A 21,631-nucleotide genomic window follows, 5' to 3' on the forward strand; every position below is an offset into this window, starting at 1 on the left:
GCATGGTCATTGACTGCCTGTGTGTGTGTGTGTGTGTGTGTGTGTGCGGGCGGGCGTCAGAGAATACTTTTTAAACGCAACATCGTTGTTCTTCTTAACAGCCTTTAACCTCCCCCGTGGCCACATGAAAATAAATAGATTATAGAAAGACAAGTTTCTAAAAATAGTTTATTTCATCGAACAAGTCCTTTTGAAGATGATAGATCTCTGAAATTTGAACTAAATCTAGAAAGGCTAAACTGGCTTTATTCTGTCATACCAACAAGACTTAATTTTACACATTTATTTCTGTCTATTTAATATTTGTAAATCAGCATTGTCATTATCCCGACATGTTCTTCTATTACATACACAATTAAATCTGTTATTCTGCTTATGGAATTTTTTTTTAAAATTATTGTTCTATATGCTACTAACCACGCCCCAATCCACCGTCTCGTGCTGCCATCTATTTGGACCTAAGCTTCCAAACATAATCCAATATCAGACTAAGATAACTGCTACAGTAAACATGGATTTATTGTAAACCAACCATTTGTAAACCACTCTTTGACTTACTACATGGTCTCAAATAATCCAAAAAGCCAGGCAGTTGTTTATTTAATTTAAGCAGTCTTTTTAAGCTAAGCCATAATTAATTGTTGGTCTAATTTGTTATGATCAACCCAGGCACCTGCCCCAAGCCTTGCCGTAACTCTGTTACTCAAGAGTAATACAGCATATCATATGAGATATAGTTACAGCAATTAATGAACAAAATATACATAACTGAACATTGTAAGACTATAGGATATTTGTAAACAAAATATTTGACATAAAAATATATAACTACTTAATTTCTTATGTTGAGAAAAAGTTTAACATGACAAAAAGAGCAATTGAAAATAAATACTATTCTCTTAATAATGAGGTACAATTAATAATGTGGAGACAATTACAGTGGAGACAGTTACAGAAATCAGCAAAGTACTTTATATATATATATATATATATATATATATATATATATATATATATATATTCTAGTTATCATCATCACATCAATGTAAAATGAGATTCTTCTGAGATTCTAATTTTGTAAAAAAAAAAAAAAAAAAAAAAAAAAAACAATCTTACAACAAAAAATCATGGGAATGTTTTCAAGGTGTGGACAACTTGATAGTATAAAACTTGTCATATAGAGTTATCAAATGAATTTATGAATCACTGCCAACCTGAAAGAAATTCATTCTTAAATGGGAATGAATTAGGCCAAGTGACAAAACTGACAATGTGAAATGAACTGACAGCCTTGCAATTGGAGACTGTTAACTGGAGGTTCATTTAAAAAATCTTGATTTTCAATACAGCAGTACTGGACATTTTGACATGTATATGTTACATTTTGCAATTAACATTGTAGTCCCTTGGAGAGTATACAAATAGAAATACATTTGATGCCAAATAAATAATCATCATCACTATAAATTCATTGTCAATAACATAACTATATAACTTCTAAAACTGTGCGAATGTAAGACTTGGCTGTTAATTGTAAGCTTTCATGTAAGATTCCTTGTGCGAACTATGCAAATACGATGTAAAACTTGGCTGTTAATTGTAAGCTTTTATATAAGATTCCTTGAGCACATTTTTACATTTATATAAAGAAATCTCTTCAGAACAAAAATGGCAAACAGATGCAAGAATTGGTCCACTGCAACCCTCAACAAGCAGGATTCTAAGAGTGCATTCACAACAGCAGACTAACAGATCCATGGATCAAATATGGCTGACCCACTTGAATACTTGTTGCGTAATCCCCATAGGGAATCTATTAAGTGTCTAATCAGGAATTTAGTTATCTCGTTCAATAAAGTTATCTCATTGTCCATTTAAATATATATATAAATATACAAGTACATAATTTGCCATTCAACTATTAATCCCAGATACAACCACATATCACTTGAAGGGGCACCAGGGCCAGGTGCTCCCTCCCTTATACGCTTCAGCTCCAAGTTTTCTCAGTTTAGCATAGTTTCCTTTTTTAATGCACAGAGCAATTTTTGTCAAGAATTATACTCTTCCCTATAACAAAAACAGTATATACATATTACTCATTAATTTGTTGAATTTGACCATGTTTCTATCAAAGAAGCCTCTGCTGAAATGTACGAGCTATTCCGCACCTGGTTAATATCATAACAGTAACCCATTTCCTCTGCATCACTACACCGAAATGCGGACCCATCCACAATGCTTTTAAGAACCAAGACAAGTCCAACTACAGAAAATGCAATCCCGGTGATGGCTACTATGGTTGGGAAAATATTTTTTATTTGAAGTATTTTGTCTCCGTTATCGTGGGAAATCTTCATATAACTCAAACATGGCAGGATGAAGCACATTGGTATTGCAGCTAGCGCACCCTAGTGAGAGAGGAAAAAACAAATTCATTCTCAATTTTATTCTTGTATTTTTACTAGACTAGGAAATGACTTTAAGAAGAAAAACAGACAACTGAACCAGCTTGTACTAAAATTTGTGAACAATCTATCTTAGTTCAGTTTTTATTTCTTTATTCCTTTCATTCACCAAAACAGTAACTAAAAATGCATAAAGATATTCAGTGTTTCAACATGTATAGTATCCTAATATTTGGAAAACTACACATGCAAAGTATAGGACTTACATTCAACTCCAAGACAATCCCTAGGCAGTTAGTTACCATGGAGATTCCTCCTGTTGCTAGGACAAGAGCTAATGTTACTAACATATGGCGTAGCAGGGTAGCAGGTTGCTTAGCACCAAACAGCAGATTTTCTATCACCTGCAAAAAGGAGAAAGATGCTATATATTATATGTGCAGCATTGGGACAAAATCTTGGTTTACACTATAATATTTCAAAGCATCACATATTTGTGACTGGACTTGTTGATAATGGTAATACAATAAATTGTGACTTCACTGTTGATAAGAGCTATTTCATGTAGAATTATCTACCTGCCACAAACAGGTTCCAATATCAGAAGTAATTTAAAAGAATATTCAGGAAAACATTCATAAAGAAACATTTGATTAGCTCTCACAAAGTTATGGTTACTTCACATAATGTTGGCCCCGGCTTTAAGGTATAATCTTATCTGGATCTTTTCATTTTGTGCATTTATGTTTGTTCTAAAAATGTTTCATTACATTTTTCTTGTTCAATGACAACTTATTATATGACTGACAACATTTCTTTCACTTCCTTTAATTTGCCATTTCTCTGACAAGCAAAATCCATTTCCATTGGCAGACAGTGTCACCTACCTCTCTTGTAACAAAGCATTCTATTGGATAAGTCAGCATAACACTAAAGGTAAATATCAGCCTTGTTACATTGGCATAGTCATCAGCGTAACAGTAGTTTTCCAATAAGTCCCCTGAAATGTCATAGATAACAAGGCAGCAAAGCTGTCAAATGTACAGACAAAAAACAGAAAATAAAGATGCAAAAAAGGTCATTTTGTTAATTTTGATGCAATAATAAATAATGCTTATAATAGCACTATCAGTCAACACTGAATTTTATAATCATGCACAACAGGTAAAATGGTCAATAACATGAGCGGACCCAGAGATATTCTCTGACAGTATTCCAAAGTATCTATTTTGATCCATCCTCCATTTTGATGGTCTTCCAACAGAAGAAAAAATAGATACCAGGCAATATAAACTTAATAACCTGACTGTCTTCCGGAAGTCCCAGAAGATGGTCTCAATCTACCCTTTCAATAAGATTACAGTTTCAGGACCATGAGAGTTCAAATTCACATGATGTAAGTCTCAATATTTGAAAAATGATGACAGTGCATAAAATAATATTACATAAGTAACATAATGTTTAAAGACATAAAAAACAATACAACTGCTTATGTGGAAATACAGAAATGTCAGAGTCTCAGGCGGATGAGAGTTAAAAGTCACAAATGCAAGTGTTTGAGAAAAAATTATAAAGGAAAACATAACAAAACTAGAAAAGCACTCCGAGAGTGCAGACCTCTGCCAAGGTAGCAATTGTTGATTATTATTGATTTTTGTCCTCTTTGGCCCACTTCTGACAGTTCCTGAAAATTTCAGCAAAATCGGTCCATAACTTTTTGAGTTATGTTGATGACAAACAGGGGTGAAAATATAACCTCCTTGGCAGAGGTAAATATAATTCCAATGAAGCTGCTATTCAAACTTTTAATCTTTCAGTTTGATATATATATATATATATATATATATATATATATATATATATATATATATATATATATATAAAACTTATTTGCAATATTAAACAAAATTTACCTGCATAATTATCACTGCTTCCTTATTATTAATCTAGCAGAGAGCTTAACCTAGGGGAGTTTACAGGGAAATATCAACAAGTGTGCTTTATGTAGCCTATCAATTAGGCAAATTACTTTATAACTGAAATTAGCGAAGTGATACCCAAGGGAAATTTATAGACTGACCCTCTCAAAGGTCTTTCAGGCCCATAAGTCACAACTTAAGAAGAGCACAAAACAATAATGCACAAAATAGGAGACTACCACTTCTGATGCAATAATACATTATGTTTAACTGCACAGTCAACATCAAATTTTAATTTTGCACAACAGGTAACACCGACGAAAGTAAAAGCATAAGGCTTCAGGCCCATCAGAGTTCAAATTTATACTTAGAAAGTGCCAGAATGAGAAAAATGAAATTTCACACAAAATTGCATTAAATTCAATAATAAATGATAACCCAATTGACCTGGCTTTCTAATTTGAACTGCATGCCAATCCTAAAAATCATACCCTTAAGTTAAATATAATAATAAATAACACAGTTTTCTTTTCATAATGTTTGCAGTAGCAGTGCAAAAAGATTATTGTCAATTTTGATGTAACATTACATAATAAATTATAGAATAATTATCACCAATTTTTGATTATTGACTATAAATAGCATGAACATGTAGAAAATTTGATTACCATCCGGCTTCATGTCCATGGGAGCTCCGAGTCCCACAATGAATATGCCAAAAAGATAATGAATATTTCACTAAAATGTATAACTTCCAGAAAAAGAAGCCCATTAGACTGCTTTTCCAACTTGGCTGCATTTTAGTCCTGTGTTTCTTTTTTGAAAGTTTGACAATCATAAGTAACACGGTTTTCCCATCATGGTCATCATGGCAGATGTGGATGATTGAATCTGACAAACTGCAATGATATGAGTTTATTTCCGTTTTGGACACTTGATTACACAATACATGATAACAAGTTTACCATCATTTTTACATAATCAACTAACAATGTTGTAAAGATGCAGGAAATATCAAACAAACACTTTTACGTATCTTATTAGTTCAATAATGAGACTGTTAACATGCCTAAGAATTGAATCTGAGGAAATTTGAAAAAACAGTACAACTTCTAAAACAAGGCAGCAAAGCTGTCAAATGTACAGACAAAAAGCAGGAAATAACTATGCACAAAATAGGCTACTGCCAATTCTGATGCAAAAGTACATAATGTTAAACTGCAAATTCAACATCAAATTTTAACAAGACAGCACTGTTCTGAAATGGGTTTATTTCCATTTTTAACACTTTTTTTTTTAACATAAAAGAAAATAAACAGTTTACTGCCATTTTTATATGATCAACTAAGAAAATTGATGAGATGTGAAAAATATCAATAGAATAGTGTTAAATGTCCAATTTCCTCCATTCTGAGATTCTGAACATAATGAATGATTGAATCTGACAAACTGCAATGATATGAGTTTATTTCCATTTTTGACACTTTATTACACAATACACGATAACAAGTTTACCATCATTTTTACATAATCAACTAACAATGTTGTAAAGATGCAGGAAATGTCAAACAAACACTTTAATGTATCTTATTTGTAAAATAATAAGACTGTTAACATGCCTAAGAATTGAATCTGAGGAAATGTGAAAAAACAGCATAACTTCTAAAATAATGGCCCAATTATGCTGATTTTCGAACTCGACCTGCGTTTTAGTAAGATTGACCACTCCTGTGAGTTTAATGACAATTGGCCTATCGGTTTTTCTTATATTGTGTTTACAGTGTTGCACATATGCTGAAAAAAAGGAAAAAACAGCATAACTACTAAAATAGTGGCCCGATCATGCCGATTTTCAAACTTGACCTGCATTTTAGTAAGATTGATTACTCTTGTGAGTTTCATGACAACAGGCCTAATGGTTTTCCTTAAAATGTGTTTACAGGGTTGCATATATGCTGAAAAGTGATAAAACAGCATAACTTCTACAATAATGGCCCGATCATGCTGATTTTTGAACTTGACCTGCGTTTTATGAATATTCATCAGCTCTGTAAATATAAAACCAAAAAATAAAACTGTGTTCCACTTATCGTGTTTACAGTGAAAGTGCACGGCGACGGCATCGCCATCGCCATCGGCATCGGCATCGGCATCGGCGACGACGGCGACGACAGACGCAGGTGATGGCAATATGTACAGACACATCTGTGTCTGTACATAATAATGGCCCGATAACGCTGATTTTCGAACTCAACCTGCATTTTTGTAAGATTGACCACTCCTGTGAGTATAATGACAATTGGCTAAGCTGTTTTTCTTATATTGTGTTATTAATGTTGCATATATGTTGAAAAAAGTGAAAAAACAGCATAAAAAAATTAAAAGAAAATGTAAAATAAAACATAACAAAAAATACCAATAAAGCTGCTATTCAAACTTTTAATCTAGCTGTACAATTACTAACATGATATGAATAACCCTATTGAGTTTGAGAATAATAAGGCACTGTTATTCATCTTTAGCATTAATGTAAGCGTTACACAAAATTTTTTTTGTAAACTTATTTTCCACATAACATTTACCTGCATAATAATCATCGATTCCTAATTATGTGACACAGTTAAGAAAGCTAAACCGATGGGACTTTACAATGAAATCTCAATGTGTGTTTATGTAATCTCATATAATACCCACTTGAAAATTAATTAAGCAAATTATTTTATAACCCTGAAATAACTTGAAAATCAATTAAGCAAATTATTTTATAACCTGAATTAACTGCCTACTATCCATATACATTTATTGCACCAAATAGCACTGTACTGCATTGCTTTCAAAACAGAAAACAATTACGATGGTTTTCCAACACAAGCTGCACTTCAGTCTTTTCAGTAAGGTTGATTATCGTAAGTAACATGGTTTTCCCTTAATCGCTATCCTGGCAGCAGTGTCCAAAATAGGGTTTTCTTTAACTTTCATGCAATATAACATAATACTTAACAGCATAATGACCATCAAATTTTTTATAAAAAAATAAAAGTATCATGGATATTCAGAAAATGTGATATGGAAAGGTCTCCAAGGACATGGAAGTTAGGGTCACACTTTCAAAATGCCAAAATGTTAACAAGAGATAACTGTACTGAAATGATTTTCTTTCCATTTTCAACACCTTTTTTACATAAAACCATCATCAATTAACTGTCATTTTTAAATGATCAACTAGGAAAATTGTTGACATAGGAAAAATATCAATAGAACAATTTAAAATGTCCAATTAGCTCCATTTGGAGATTCTGAACATAGTAAATGATTGAATCTGATGAACTGCAATGATGAGTTCCTTTCCATTTTTGATACTTTATTACACAATGCAGGATAATAGGTTTACCGTCATTTTTATATAATCAACTAACAATATTGTTAAGAAGCAGAAAATGTTAAAACAACACTTTAACATATCCAATTAGTACCGTTATGAGACTGTTAACATGCTTAAGAATTAAATCTGAAGAAAAACCACTTATATACAAAAAGGCTAATAACTTCATCAAAACTTAACTGATCAAGCTTATTTTCAAACTTGATCTGTATACTGGTCAGATTGATCACTCCTGTGAGTTGCAAGACAAAAGGCTGATTGGTTTTCCTTAAAATGCGTTATCAGTGTTGCATGTATGCTGAATAAAGGGAAAAAAACAGCATTACTTTTGTAAAAATAGTCCAATCATGCCAATTTTCAAACTTGACCTGCGTATTATAAATATTCACCAGTTCTGTAAATTTCAATCCAAGGAAAGGAAAAACATTTTTACACTTATCATGTTATCGGTGTTATAAAAGTGCTGAAAAAATTGAAAAAAAAAAAAAAAAAAAACAGGATAACTTCCATAAAAATTGCCCGATCTTGCTAATTTTCAAACTTGACCTGCGTATTATGAATATTCATTAGTTCTGTAAGTTTCAAGCCAAATGAAAAAACAGTTTTCCACTTATTGTGTTATCAGTGCTGCATATATGCTGAAAAAAGTGAAAAAACAGCATAAATTCCCTAACAATAATCGAATCATGCTGATTTTCGAACTTGACTTGCGTATTATGAATATTTATCAGTTCTGCAAGTTTCAAGCCAAAAGGTAAATTGGTTTTCCACTTATGGTGTTATCGGTGCTGCATATATGCTGAAAAAAAGTGAAAAAACAGCATAAATTCCCTAAAAATGACCCAATCATGCTGATTTTCGAACTTGACCTGTGTATTATGAATATTCATCAGTTTTGTAAGTTTCAAGTCAAAAGGTAAAATGGTTTTCCACTTATCGTGTTATCGGTGCTGCATATATGCTGAAAAAGTGAAAAAACAGCATAAATTCCCTAAAAATGGCCCAATCATGCCGATTTTCGAACTTGACCTGCATATTATGAATATTCATCAGTTCTGTAAGTTTCAAGTCAAAAGGTACAATGGTTTTCCACTAATCGTGTTATCGGTGCTGCATATATGTTGAAAAAAGTGAAAAAACAGCATAAATTCCCTAAGAGTGACCCGATCATGCTGATTTTCGAACTTGACCTGCGTATTATGAATATTCATCAGTTCTGCAAGTTTCAAATCAAAAGGCAAAATGGTTTTCCACTTATCGTGTTATCGGTAAAAGTGCACGGCGACGGCGACGGCGACGACAGCGACGACGGCGACAGCGACGACGGCGACGACAGACGCAGATGATGGCTATATGTACAGACACATCTGTGTCTGTACATAATAAAAAGAACACTGAAATGAAAGAGCATTTGAATAAATGAACATCACTGGAGAACTGGATGAATAAACGATGGAAAGAAGGAAATATGTCTATTGATATGAAACATTTTGTTCTCCAGAAACTTATCTTTAATAACACAACAATCTAAATATGAAACTACGCTTAATTCTACATTTCATCAAGATATCTAAACAATTTAATTAAAAAAGGAAGTCAAAAAAAGGTCTTAGCTCAAACTCAGACTGTTTAGAATTTTAACCAGTAAAACTGAATTTCACAATGTGTGAATGTGATATACCAAACAGGCCCTAGTACACCTACCTTGGGTATATCCCATGAATGTGATGTACCCAAACAGGCCCTAGTACACCTACCTTGGGTATATCCCATGAATGTGATGTACCCAAACAGGCCCTAGTACACCTACCTTGGGTATATCCCATGAATGTGATGTACCCAAACAGGCCCTAGTACACCTACCTTGGGTATATCCCGTGAAAATGATGTACCAAAACAGGCCCTAGTACACCTACCTTGGGTATATCCCATGAAAGTGATGTACCAAAACACGCCCTAGTACACCTACCTTGGGTATATCCCATGAATGTGATGTACCCAAACAGGCCCTAAGTACACCTACCTTGGGTATATCCCGTAAATGTGATGTACCCAAACAGGCCAAACACCAGAGAGGCCACCATGGAGGAACCAACACTGATGTGAACCACTTTGTTCCAACACTGCTGAGTTGGTTCTTTCAAGGAACGGAAGATGAGGAATGAGTTGTGGTGGCACAGGTAAGCTGAAAATTAAAATGTGAAAAGATGTTAAATTTATTTGTAAAGCTCCTCTTTATGTAGAAGATTTGAACCACTGGTGATAACTGTTAACATGGGCACAAAAGCTACCTTTCAAGAAAATATTCACCATTAATATGGAATTAAGAATCAGGTGCAATACCCCCTTAAAAACAGAGGATTGACAGTAATCAGCAACCATAGCAAAAGCAACTAGCACAATCAACCCAATGCCATGGTACATGTAGAACATTTAGCACAATCAACACAATGTCATATTCAACTTACCAGTAGTAATTATACCCATTGCCTGCACAATTCCATCTTCAGCAAATATCCAGGCATCATCAGTTTTGGGTACTTCCCTTGCCATGGTCACAGCACGTACCATTATAAACACAGTCACAAAGCTGATAGAAAGGATAGCACAGGCAGAAAACTGAAAGAAAAAAATAAACTCATTTCTGAACTAAGTGTTGAAACTGAAGAAAGAGCAAGACAGCAGAGGGTAGCATTTTTAGAATTAACAAAATGACATCAAGTTCATTTTCTTGTTGATAAAAGTTTTTTTTTAATATGAAAACATGGCAAAATCCAAAGCATATTCATGCAGCTGCTAAACTGTTGGACAAACAAGCAGCATGGTATATATCCGATATATGGCCAAAATAAAAACTCTCTTGACTAAATCTACCTATAAATCTTATCAACATTCTTCCTTGGCTACCTTACTGTGCCTGACAGGTTATACACATTTATATAACAACATCTGAATATAAACCTTAAGTTAACTATAATAGTAACTACAGCTGCATGTATGTTCCTGTGGCACAACACTAGCCATGGCATAAAGTAAATAACACAAACAGACAGACACTCACAAATAAAACAAAACAAAAATAAATAAATAAATAAAAATAATTAAATAAATAAATAAATTCCTTACCATCTTACTTTTCAATTTTGCTAAGTGCTTTTTTTTTTCATTACTTAAAACAATTGTATATATTCTGATAAAACCCCTACCTTGCTGAGTTTAGCTATGTTCCTGTAGCAAGACAAAGGCATAGAGATAAATATTGTAAACAAGAAGAGAATAAATTGTCTGTTGCCCAGGACGGAATTCTTTACAGATTCTGAAAAAAGAATCATTTTATATTATTACTAAAACATACAGTATATATCAATGAAGATTTGAAATGAATAGGTTTCTGACAAAAAAAAATTAAAACAATACAAATTAGTTCATTTATCATTTATCAAATCCTTAACACTTTAGAATGAATTATTTGAAATTCTGTACAAAAAGTATGTTGTTTCATTACGTGTATCTATCAGTTGATATCATTCATTGCTTTCTATCCTTGACTCCTAATAGTAATTTAAATTTCACTTTCTGCAACTTTTTTTTAAAAAAGGTTGCGCAACATCAGAAAATTTTATCATACTTCAAACAAAAGTGAATTAATTTTATAACTGATTCTGCAAAAAAAATAGAAATAAATTTATTAATTTTGAAAACAAAAAGGGGAGGTTCACTCACCAGAAGCAGTCCTGTATACAATCTTTTCAATGGTGTCCCCCGCTATGATATTGTAGCTGGTCATGGCTGTAAGAAGCAATCCAAAAATAATTCAATCTAAGAATATATCACCTCTTACATGGTCAATAAGTACCTATGTATCCATGGTTATTTGTGCTGAATACGCTCTGTAACACCCAACGCATTTAACCCAATGTCACAACTAACACAATCACTTAAAAAAGAATTTGCAAAAATACAAAAATTTTAAAACATCGTAGACAAAGAAACTGGGTCACTTTAACACCTAACACACTGAACCTAATGTCACAACTAACACACTCACCTAAGAAAGGATTTGCAAACTGAAGCAGAGAGATAAGATAGAAGCCAGGACGACCAAATGCCACCTGCATCACATCCTGGTATGTTGATGTCTTGGACTGCAGGCCAGCTGCTATAAGAAGTTGTAAGGAATAATCTGAAATATAAAAATATTACAAATATAAATCAAAAAGTGTGTGTGTGTGTGTATGTGTGTGTGTGTGTGTGTGTGTGTGTGTATGTGTGTGTGTGTGAGGCATGTAAAACAGTGACAATGAACAAGGTGCAAAATCAAGATATACATGTAAAACATATGATCTAGTATGTTCCAAAATTTTAGTTCAGAAATAAAGATACACATAAAAAGATATTTAACAGTAACAAAGAATAACCCAAAAACATGAAGGTACATTCATTTGGGCTTATAAACATACTGAATGGTATTGGATTTGGCCTCACAAACTTTTTTTGCAACAGTTAGTACCAGTATACATGTCAATCCATATATATATATATATATATATATATATATATATATATATATATATATATATATATATATATATATATATATCATAAAAGCTATAGAAATTTATTTATATGAAATGCAGTATGGCACGATTCAATTTAGCTGGATAAATCTTACCAGTAAGGACTCCAACTACTATGATGAGTAGAACAGCCATTCCTATACCACCTTCTTTTAATGCAAATGGCATGCCTGAAAAAAATAGCATAAGTGTGGTTTAATAATTTAAATTATAAGCTTTCAACAAATGTGTGAGTTTTGCAAACTAAGTAATATTTTTTTTTTTAATTGGGCAACTGATGGAACACACAAACATTGATAAAAATACACACCTTTTTCTACAAGCCTTATCTAAAATATTTGTCTATCTAAAGGGGAGATAAAAAGCACTGTTAACAGGCAATTTTAGTCATATTTTATCCATCTACCTTTACAAAATTGACATTTTACCACCACAAGTCAGATAATTTTTTTTCAATTTCAGGGCATACTGACACAGGGCATAAATCTAGACAAGTCAGCAAAGCTGTCAAATGTACAGACAAAAAGCAGGAAATAACTAAATAGGCTGCTGTCAATTCTGATGCAAAAGTACATTATGTTAAACTGCAAATTCAACATCAAATTTTAATTATCCTCAACAGGTAATACCAATGTAAGTAAAATGTGTAACAAGTTCACACTTTGAAAATGTATAAAATCCAGAAAAAGAAGCCAATTAGACTGCTTTTCCAACTCAGGCTGCATTTTAGTCCTGTATTTCTTTTTTTGAAAGTTTGGCAATCATAAGTAACATGGTTTTCCCATAATGGTCATCATGACAGCAGCACCCAAAAGTTGTGTTTTCTTCTATTCTGATGCAATATTACAAAATGGTTAAACAGCATAATGACAATCAATTTTTATTAATAAAATATACGTATCATGGATTTTCAGAAAATGTGACTAGCATGGGTCTTCAGGCCTGTGGAACTTCAAAGTCACAAATGCCAATATGTGAAAAATTAAATTTTCACAAAAAAAAAAAAAAAAAAAACTGTTTAACTGGCAGAAAAAATTACCAAACAGACTGCATTGCCTACTGAAGCTGTATTTTAGTCCCATGTTTCTTTCCTGTAAGTTTGAGAACAGTAAGTGACATGGTTTTTCTTAAATGGTCATCATGGGAGCAGTGCCCAAAATAGTTTTTTTTCAAATTTTGATGCAATATTACATAATGTTTAACAGTATAATGACCATCAATTTTTAATAATAAAATATTAGTATCATGGATATTCAGAAAATGTGACTAGCATAGGTCTTCAGGCCCATGGAACTTCAAAGTCAAAACTTGAAAATGCCAAAATGTAAACAAGACAGCACTGTTCTGAAATGTTTTTCCCCCATTTTTAACAATTTTTAACATAAAACAAAATTAACAGTTTACTGCCATTTTTATATGATAAACTAAGAAAATTGATGAGATGGGAAAAATATCAATAGAGCAGTGTTAAATGTCCCATTTCCTCCATTCCAAGATTCTGAACATAGTGAATGATTGAATCTGACAAACTGCAATGATATGAGTTTATTTCCATTTTTGAAACTTTATTACACAATACACAATAACAAGTTTACCATCATTTTTACATAATCAACTAACAATGTTGTAAAGATGCAGGAAATGTCAAACAAACACTTTCACGTATCTTATTAGTTAAATAATGAGACTGTTAACATGCCTAAGAATTGAATCTGAGGAAATGTGAAAAAACAACATAACTTTTAAAATAATGGCCCAATTATGCTGATTTTTTAACTTAACCTGCGTTTTAGCAAGATTGACCATTCCTGTGAGTTTAATGTCAATTGGCCTATCTGTTTTTCTTATATTGTGTTTACAGTGTTGCATATATGCTGAAAAGTGAAAAAAAAGCATAACTACTGAAATAGTGGCCCGGTCATGCTGATTTTCGAACTTGACCTGCGTTTTAGTAAGAATGATTACTCCTGTGAGTTTTATGACGACAGGCCTATCGGTTTTCCTTGAAATGTGTTTACAGTGTTGCATATATGCTGAAAAGTGAAAAAACAGCATAACTACTACAATAATGGCCCGATCATGCTGATTTTCGAACTTGACCTGCGTTTTATGAATATTCATCAGCTCTATAAATATAAAGCCAAAAAGTAAAACTGCCTTCCACTTATCGTGTTTACAAGGAAAGTGCACTGCGCCGACGGCGACGGCGACGACGGCGACGACAGACGCAGGTGACAGCAATATGTACAGACACATCTGTGTCTGTACATAAAAAAACTTACCCACTATTCCTGATCCAATGATAGAGTTTATTACATTAAGAACTGCAGCAGGCACACTGCTAAGTTTCTCAACAGGTTTAACTTCTTCATTGGATTCTGATAGCAAAGTGGGCTCCTCTTGGCTTGGTCCACTCTCCAGGGGACTCTGTCCTCCACTCACTAGAGGGCGCTGATCATCATCACTGGAAGCAACAGAGTGTGCAGGGGAACTCTGTAAAATACATGAAAGCTTTTAGGTCAATTTTTTTTCACTCAAAGGGAAATATTGCTAAGACAAAAACAACTTAAAGGGGCAACTTCGAGCTATCACATTCAGTTCCACTACCTAACCCTCATTTAGTGCAAAAATAATCTGAAAAATCTACATATCAAAGGTACACTCTGTATAGTTTGTACAGAATATATGAACACTTTATCCCACAGCCGGCACTTGGAACAAAAGGATAATGGTACTTGTATTTTACTTTCATGCTTGCCCTAATTTTCATACTCTTTGGTGCATTGTTCGAAGCACCAGCCGTGGATCAATTCCGTCAAACTAAATGAACTTGTCATCCACTGTGTGTGGCAAATTAAATCTTGGCTGCTGCTCAATACAATTATGTCTTGTATGTCCCATACAGTGGGCAACTCCTGTTGTAACCAGTTACACATATATACTTATGCATCTGCAACCTCCAAGAGTGGATTCCAACAGATTTAGTTCGATCCATCTGGATCGACCTAACTCCCTGGAAGTTCACGCTAAATTGCTGTCAGCCGAGCGTGCACGAAAGTTAATTACCCCCTTACAGCTTTTATTAGGTGGGACAGACATTTAAGCCAGCTAAGCTGACAGCAATCTAATGAGACTCCCCATGGGGATAGATCGATCTAAAATTCTGTGTGAATGCAGTCTAAGTTTAGTTTCTCTCTTGTTGAGAAGGATTAGGGGTAGGATCTCCATATTTTAATTTGGAATGGGGAATTAGGGGGTTGAGAGAAGGGGGAAATCCCCCCCCCCCCCCCCCCCCCCCCATGTACATCCTCTTCTGGGCCAATCTGCCAACAAGTAAGATCATTCAAGTGCTAGGTAAGAGGCTCAATCTTCCAGCAACTTATGCACAGGTAGAACAACCAAATATTTACGAGAAAGGGTCTCACAAAGGGACACAACTATGACTGTCTTTCCATAACCTTATCATACAAGCAGGATCAATTAATCTACCTCAGCAAGGATTCTTGCTAAGGCCCAGACAATGCAATCAGCTCAATTGTCTCGCATGCCCCCTTGCAAAGCAACATGAACAGCATCGTGAACCAATGTTTTTCCATCTTTACCTAAGTATTTTAAGTTACGAGGGGGCATGCCACACATTTAAGCCGCTTAAACTGAATGTAATTTCCCTGAGTAGCTAAAATGATCTAGCTAGTGTGATAGGGTTATAGAAATGGTCCCTATGACTGGTTCCCAGTGATATGGGATCTTAATTGTGACCCTATCCCCAGTTGGCCATATCTTAAAAGATAACTAAAAGTGTTTATGGGTAAATATGTTATATACATGTACATATTGACAATATGTTCTAGTGTGCATCATTTGTAAGGGAAAATGTTATACTACGGTATATACACTCATACTCACATCTAAATAATATGCTCTTCCAAACAGGTTGTGTTTTGAGTGGAGCGCATGTAGCTCTACGTGATCCCAATGATGTTGTTGATGAAAAAACTGCTGATGACGATAAACCCCCTCACTTTTACCATGCCATGCCATGATCAGAAGGAACTCATGAATCAGCTTTCAATACATTTATAGCTCTACCCTCAGAAAACCCACATTAATTATCAAGAGTAGAGTCTGTATATTCATGAAAAATTAAGTTGTTTGGGTTTTTATGAGGGTAGTGTGTTATATGATGGTCTACGTACAGTATTTCAGAAATGAAACCTCAGCATTTTATTAACACCAGGAAATTTCGGGGTGGAGTTGAAAGTAAGGGAATTATATATTCTTCTATTTAAAAATTCTCATTAACTCAAGTTAGTGAAAATGTTTTGTAAGCAGTTAATGTAACTATTTCTATACAGTGGGCTCTATTTTGATCCAAGACAAACCAAAGAATATATATACATTGTTACTATGCATAAAAGTAGTATCTGTCTTGCTATTTCTTACTCACTGAAAAGCAGGCCCAATATATACTCATTCATTGGACCGATTTACAGATACATTTGCTAGTGTACTGTAATTTCTGATATTAATATTAAGACCAGGAACTAGTGTAACTGAAAATCCAACATTTGTGAGCTCAGTATAGACTGCATGATTTGGATGTAGCTGGCTTTGTAAAGTCAACTTTAGGCCTTTACATGTGAAACATATATAATATACATATATTAAATAAATGTACCTAACATGAAAGAATTATTTTGCTCTGGGTCTGGGTCAAAAAAAGTTTGAGATAGGTTGATGAAATTTGGTAAATTTGTTCATTAACTTTATCCTCTCAATAAGTACAATGAAGCAGGGGTGAAGACCTACATACATGTACAAGGGCAGAAACCAAAGATATTTTCTGACAGTCTTCCAAATTATCTTTGTTGATCCATCCTCCATTTTGACTGTCTTTTGACAAAAAAAATTGGATACCAGACAGTGTAAACTTGAAAATCTGACCGTCTTCTGGAATACCCAGAGGGCGGCCTCAATCCGTCCCTGCACATAGCTCCTGATAGTGCTGGTAATTGTAGATGATAACAATATTTTTAAGTGCCACACGCAGTATATCACTGCTGGGTTGTATGCTTCCCAGCTGTACCCTCTGCTGATTTCATTTATCAAGAGTATTGGACTATCAGCATAACCTGAATCTACCCTTAAAAGGGCCACTCCATAGGATTTTCTTGCCAAAATGAATTTTCCTGGGGTAAAGAGTAATTTTCTCTAACTCAGGAATTATTGCTTGAACCATCCTTACACTTAGATTTGATTTTTTTTATTCCATTTTTTATTCCATTTAGTTTAAATGACTGGCCAGCCTAAGACTGCATTCCCATAGATTTAGATCGATTCATCTAGATTGACCTAACTCCCTGGGGGTTAACGCTAAATTGATGTCAGCCAAGCGCGCACAGTAGTTAATTACCCCCTTACAACTTTTAGTAGGCGGGACAGATGCTTAAGCCCGCTAAGCTGACAGTAATCTAGTGAGACTCCCCATAGGGATAGATCGATCCAAAATCTGTGGGAATGGGGTCTAATAAACGATGTCTGCTGTCATGCTCATTGCCTCATTTCACACAAGACAATGTCGTTTTGTAAATCGTGGACATGTGACATGTATAACACAGAGTTTGAAAGCTGGCAATGGCTACCCAAGGAAGGAGATAATAACATCACAAGGTACACTTTAGATAAATTTTATTTTAATTTTAAAAAGTTATGTTGTCTTTGGAGTCTAAATTGGAAATACAAGAAGCTTTACAAGATATATATAAATATGACTGAGGGAAATTTTCAAAGGCATGGACAGAACCTCTAATAATTCATTTTGGTGGAGAAATTTCCACAAAAGGGAAGTGGCCCTGTTACATGAAAATCATCAAATATTTGTCAAGTAACATGTGCCCCATCAAAATATGTACTCATACTAGTGCAGACAAAACACATTGTAGGTACCTGCGTGCATATATATACATCTCTGATGTGAATTCAACTGATAACTGTCAAATAAAATTAACAATGGCTCAATTTAAACAATTTTTATATTCCAAAAGAATTATTTTTATTCATAATTTAATTAACCAATTTTGAGAGATATGATGGCTCAGAAGGTATTTTTTAACCATGTACTTGCATGACCCAGCCTCTATGGCTATAATTGTAACAATTAATAAATTAGTAAATTAAGTTGCAATACACAAAGCTCAATCACATGCCATTAGCCATAAATTTATTTTGATATCATGTTTAATAAAAATTTAATTTGCAGAATAAGCAAACTTGTAAAATGAATGATGATGCACTTCCTTTTTTGTAAATTGGACAAATAATAAGGTATATGAAGCATTTATTTATTTATTTTTATTTTTTTGCAATTGACACATGAAGGTGGCCACACACACAAACACAGAGAGAGAGAGAGAGAGAGAGAGAGAGAGAGAGAGAAAGGGCACACGCATGTCAACATACAGTACATGTATTGTATACACACCTGTGGCGACTGTTCTTGCGAGCCATAGTACACAACTTTGTTGACATCATTTTCGTTCAGTCCAATTTCCACATGGCCAGGGTCGTTCATTGTGACAGCCTGATGTACATACGACCCTCTTCAAAGTGCACTGATTCCGGGCACTGGTTTAGTGACTGTTAATCCCAGCTGCTGTGCTGCAGTGCAGCATTGGTAGTTGGGTCAATGTCGAGTTGAAATGGACAAAATGCCTTGAGGGATAATACTTTGTATCCAAAATGTTTCCTGTTCTGCTAATAAATGGCCCCATCAGTAATAATGTCAAGCAGTTCCGCTTCAGACAACTAACAGCAGAGTAAACGAGTAGGGCCAGCTGAAATGTTGGCAGAAGTTTCAGCATTAATTTTTTTCAAATTAAAATGCTCAGCATTTTTTCGGCTTTAATAAATAAATAATAATAATGATTTTGGTTATTTGCATGATTATAAATATGAAAAACTTCAAAGAACCCCCCCCCCCACCACACACACACACACACACACTCACACACACACAAAATATCCGGGTATTTCCAATATGGCAGCGCCCAAAATACACCCCATACACTGTTTGTGTAAACGTCTACTCGTTTAAATACAACGTGAATGCTAGAAGCAGATAGTTAAAGTGCTTAGGTTGCATTCTTAAATAAGTAGGTATCCCGATGACAGGCGATGTGTAGTTAAATTGGCTTAAATAGCAATATTTTTGCAACCCTTGCCTCAGAATTGGTCGTAGTACAGTACTTCCTTAATTGAGTACGGTATCTTATGACTGAGTTCCCATAAACCTATCGTACTAGCAGGATCGATCTAACTCCGAGGGGATTCTCGCTAAGTTGTATTCACTTTAAGCGGCTTAAATCTTTGCCACGCCCACTAAAGCTGATAGTGGGGTATTTAACTTTCGTGCACGCTTAAATAGAATGCAATTTAGGGAGAATCTCCTCGAAGATGGATCGATCCTGCTAGTACAATAGGGTTATGGGAATGACCCCTATGCTGTAGGCAATGCACCTTCAAACTTAAAAGTATTGGGTTTTTAAGATTTTTCTAAATTCCGTCATGTGCTGTTTTCACAATGTATGTAGACTTCTATGGTGTATATTTTTGGCAATTTTAAAATTTAAAATGACCGTCCAATTCCGCTCAGTAGTTGGAAAACTATTCTCCTTTACAGATAAACTTTTATTGAGTGCTAAATCAATGTAATTTTGGGTGCAGAATCCAAATAACAAGTTATTTTGATGCATGTTTAAAGAAACATTGGGGTGTCATTTCCCATCATTTAGTGTCATTTTATATCATTTCAGTGTTTACAAATGACATATGAATATATGATACATGTAGATTGATTTTAACTGGTCTTTCAACTAGGTATATCTTATCAAATTCCAGTCAAGCAAAGAAAAAACTTTAAAAAGATGGCAGAGACTAAGGGAAAGCAACAGAACAAATCAAAGGACACCATTAGTCCAGGAATCAAGAAGGATATACAAGAACTTATAGACAAGGAGGAACATGCACTGAGAAAGAGACTCCCTGTAAAATTACCAAAAAGGAAAAATGATATTTATGTACATCGCAAAACAGACTTCAGCGCACAGATGCTGAGGTGTCAAAAACTGCTTGACACAGGTTATAATATGATATTCATTCATGGCATTGGCATGGCAGTCAACAGAGCCATTAATCTTGCAATGCAACTCAATGAATTAGAACATAGGACTTTGGAAATGGAGGTGAATACATCAACTGTTGAACTTTCCAGTGACCTTGAGGCAAATGTAGATGATCTTGACCCAGATTCATGCGGAGGAATTAACTCTGCTGTTCACATTAGATTGTTCAGGTTAAAGAAAACAGAATCAAGTCAAAAGCAGGCCACCCAATAGCTCATGCAATTATTGTATTTATTAAAATCTAAAAAGGAACATGCATATTGTTTGTATTTGTCTTTGTTTTTTCCAAAGGTAGTTTTTTCCCCAGGGTATTTCTTTATTGCCTAATGAAAATGTTTAATATATGAATTCAAATAAATAACTCAACTGCCATCTTCAGTTATGAATCAAAAGTTCTTTATTCATTTCATAAAGATATTCATTCAATCAGATATTTATGACAAATTGAGGGTCAAAATAACAGTTTTTCAAAATAACAATATTCCGCTGAAAAACTCTGGAAGACAACCCTAACACATCTTATTTTTGACTTCATTGAAGTGTGTGTGAACTTGATGAACCTGAAGAGAACATACAGTTTCACACTGACTCAGCTTTGTACCAACTAAACTTTATCACATTTCCAAGGCAATAATATAAAAGAAAAATATTGCTTGCAGTTTCCTTCTTTTAAAGAATCTGCATTTACAATAAACAATTATGACAGAGAATGGGAAATAATCTTACAGTAAACAAACGTGCCGTAGAGACACACATTATACGTATGGGGTTATACAAAATAGCCAGTAGTTCTATTTAGGCCTGTAGAGAAATGAATTGTGATGAAAAAACAGCCAAGTTCACAGACAGCCATTGTTGAGCATAAGATGTCAATAAATTGATATACATATTGTAACGTTCCCCCCCCTCCGTTTTGCATTCCAATACAACATTTTCACTTTATCTCTTCAGAAATTCACTTTGGAAGGGTTAGCGCTTACGTACCTGCCCTCCACCTTTATTTGATTCCCCCTACTACAATTGTTTCCGTCGATTGAAAGAAAATTTAATCTAAAGAAGACAAAACTACCGATACAGTGCATCGACGATGCATGGAAGCCGTCATATATGCCACTTCATGCTGACCTACGCCGTACGCGAAGCTCGTGCTTCACGCGACTGATGA

At 34.2% G+C, this 21,631-nt stretch overlaps 2 protein-coding genes across 4 annotated transcripts; one reads left to right on the plus strand and one right to left on the minus strand.

Moving 5' to 3' along the window:
* Nucleotides 1–154: 154 nt before the first annotated feature.
* LOC106150584 (putative sodium-coupled neutral amino acid transporter 11) lies at nucleotides 155–19,139 on the minus strand. The gene is made up of 11 exons (XM_024076321.2): nucleotides 18,768–19,139; nucleotides 14,569–14,779; nucleotides 12,382–12,456; nucleotides 11,758–11,892; nucleotides 11,433–11,498; nucleotides 10,916–11,025; nucleotides 10,178–10,328; nucleotides 9,733–9,894; nucleotides 3,296–3,408; nucleotides 2,675–2,812; nucleotides 155–2,411 (listed from the first exon to the last, which is right to left on the minus strand). The coding sequence occupies exons 1-11, from the start codon at nucleotides 18,855–18,857 to the stop codon at nucleotides 2,103–2,105; spliced, it is 1,560 nt and encodes a 519-aa protein (XP_023932089.2). The 5' UTR covers nucleotides 18,858–19,139; the 3' UTR covers nucleotides 155–2,102.
* A 171-nt stretch (nucleotides 19,140–19,310) lies between these two features.
* On the plus strand, nucleotides 19,311–21,357 carry LOC106164802 (ribonuclease P protein subunit p20-like). Of its 3 annotated transcripts, none has more exons than XM_087013454.1 (2): nucleotides 19,311–19,437; nucleotides 20,162–21,357. In XM_087013454.1, the coding sequence occupies exon 2, from the start codon at nucleotides 20,209–20,211 to the stop codon at nucleotides 20,677–20,679; it is 471 nt and encodes a 156-aa protein (XP_086869580.1). In that variant the 5' UTR covers nucleotides 19,311–19,437; nucleotides 20,162–20,208; the 3' UTR covers nucleotides 20,680–21,357. The 3 variants fall into 3 exon arrangements, with proteins under 3 accessions (XP_086869580.1, XP_086869579.1, XP_013398283.2); XM_087013453.1 differs by having other exon boundaries at nucleotides 20,183–21,357; XM_013542829.2 differs by lacking the exon at nucleotides 19,311–19,437 and adding an exon at nucleotides 19,542–19,867 and having other exon boundaries at nucleotides 20,183–21,357.
* The last annotated feature ends 274 nt before the right edge of the window (nucleotides 21,358–21,631 follow it).

This window comes from Lingula anatina, chromosome 5 (assembly GCF_051362555.1).
Source record: "Lingula anatina isolate TDL-2025a chromosome 5, LinAna3.0, whole genome shotgun sequence".
NCBI classification, from domain to species: Eukaryota; Metazoa; Brachiopoda; class Lingulata; order Lingulida; family Lingulidae; genus Lingula; species Lingula anatina.